Source organism: Cariama cristata, unplaced genomic scaffold (assembly GCF_000690535.1).
Source record: "Cariama cristata isolate BGI_N322 unplaced genomic scaffold, ASM69053v1 scaffold33147, whole genome shotgun sequence".
Classification (NCBI taxonomy): Eukaryota; Metazoa; Chordata; class Aves; order Cariamiformes; family Cariamidae; genus Cariama; species Cariama cristata.
In genome coordinates, this window is record NW_009628951.1 from 50817 (window position 1) to 51996 (window position 1180).

Genomic DNA, 1180 nt, shown 5'->3' on the forward strand with positions numbered 1-1180 from the left:
GGAGAGAGTGACAGGGGGGGGGGGGGGGCAGACAGGGGGGACAGGCAGCGGGCATCAGGAAACTCCAGATTAGTGTGTTCTAATAATCAGCAGGGAAAATAAGAATCGTGACAATGCAGAAACTGGCATTTTTTACCATTTGTTGGTGAAAAATTAGGTTATTAAGCAGAAAGCAATAATGAAGGAGTAGTTCTGCCTTACCTGAGGCTGGTGTCTGTGTAAGGCATGGCCATTAGCTGGGAATCTCCCTTCTCACTGAGGGAGCTCTGAAAAGTGGGGAAAATAAAAAAATGACACAAAGTGAAAACAATAAGCATTTTCTTGGTTTGGCACTACATAAAATATGATGCACATCTGTAGCAGTGAGTGAATATATAATGCACAAGATGAATACCTGAAATGGCCAGCAATCAAGCTGCAACCACAAAAAAGCATGTGTTTTAATACTGCCAAATTTGAAGTCACACATTCAGAGACAAAGAAGGGAAGTTGGCACCATACACAACAGTTGCACATATTGTGTCATCCAACTGCAAAATTTGCTATCACTGATGTTAGATTGCTGAATTCTTCTGAGGTCACATCCACTTCATACCTCTGCCAAAGTATACTACCCACAACATGTTTCTGGTGGTTGAAACACTAGAAGCACCTGAACTTGCCCTACTTAAATGTTCTACTCTTCTCCTTTGGACACCAGTGAGAAGAATCTGAAGTTTAACATTCAATACTTTTTCTCTACAACAGTGCGGTATTTCCCACATTGTTAAGTTCAATTCCTTTTAAAACTGTTACTAGCTCTTAATCAAATTATACATTTTGAAAATTCATGGTCTTAATTTCATCCTTGCTATTGGTATGTCATATAGATGAAAGGGATTTTAAAAAATGGGAAATACGAGCACAAATCTCATAATTCTGTAGTCTTACCAAAAACGTATCCCTACAGCAAAAATCTGAAAAAATTAAATAAAAATATTTTAACAAAGCCAATCAGCTGTGCCCCTTAACAGTGAGCCAGATGAATGTGCTGTAGGCTATATTTCTCTCCATTAAGCAACTACTTATCCTTATCCTTACACAGCCTTACAGAGAAGCTATAAAAAGCCTAACTATTGATTTCATTTTAGAAAACACTGAACACATTTTGATGACTGCTAAAAAAAAAAGAAAAACTTCT

General features: G+C 37.8%; 1 protein-coding gene across 1 annotated transcript in view; it reads right to left on the bottom strand.

Annotated features, from left to right (window-relative positions):
- The window catches only part of ATF6 (activating transcription factor 6), a 76944-nt gene that overhangs the window by 49784 nt on the left and 25980 nt on the right, over positions 1-1180 (bottom strand). The window contains exon 11 of the mRNA XM_009704995.1: positions 202-266. Within this exon, the coding sequence (XP_009703297.1) occupies positions 202-266 (65 nt within the window). The remainder of the gene's footprint in view (positions 1-201; positions 267-1180) is intronic.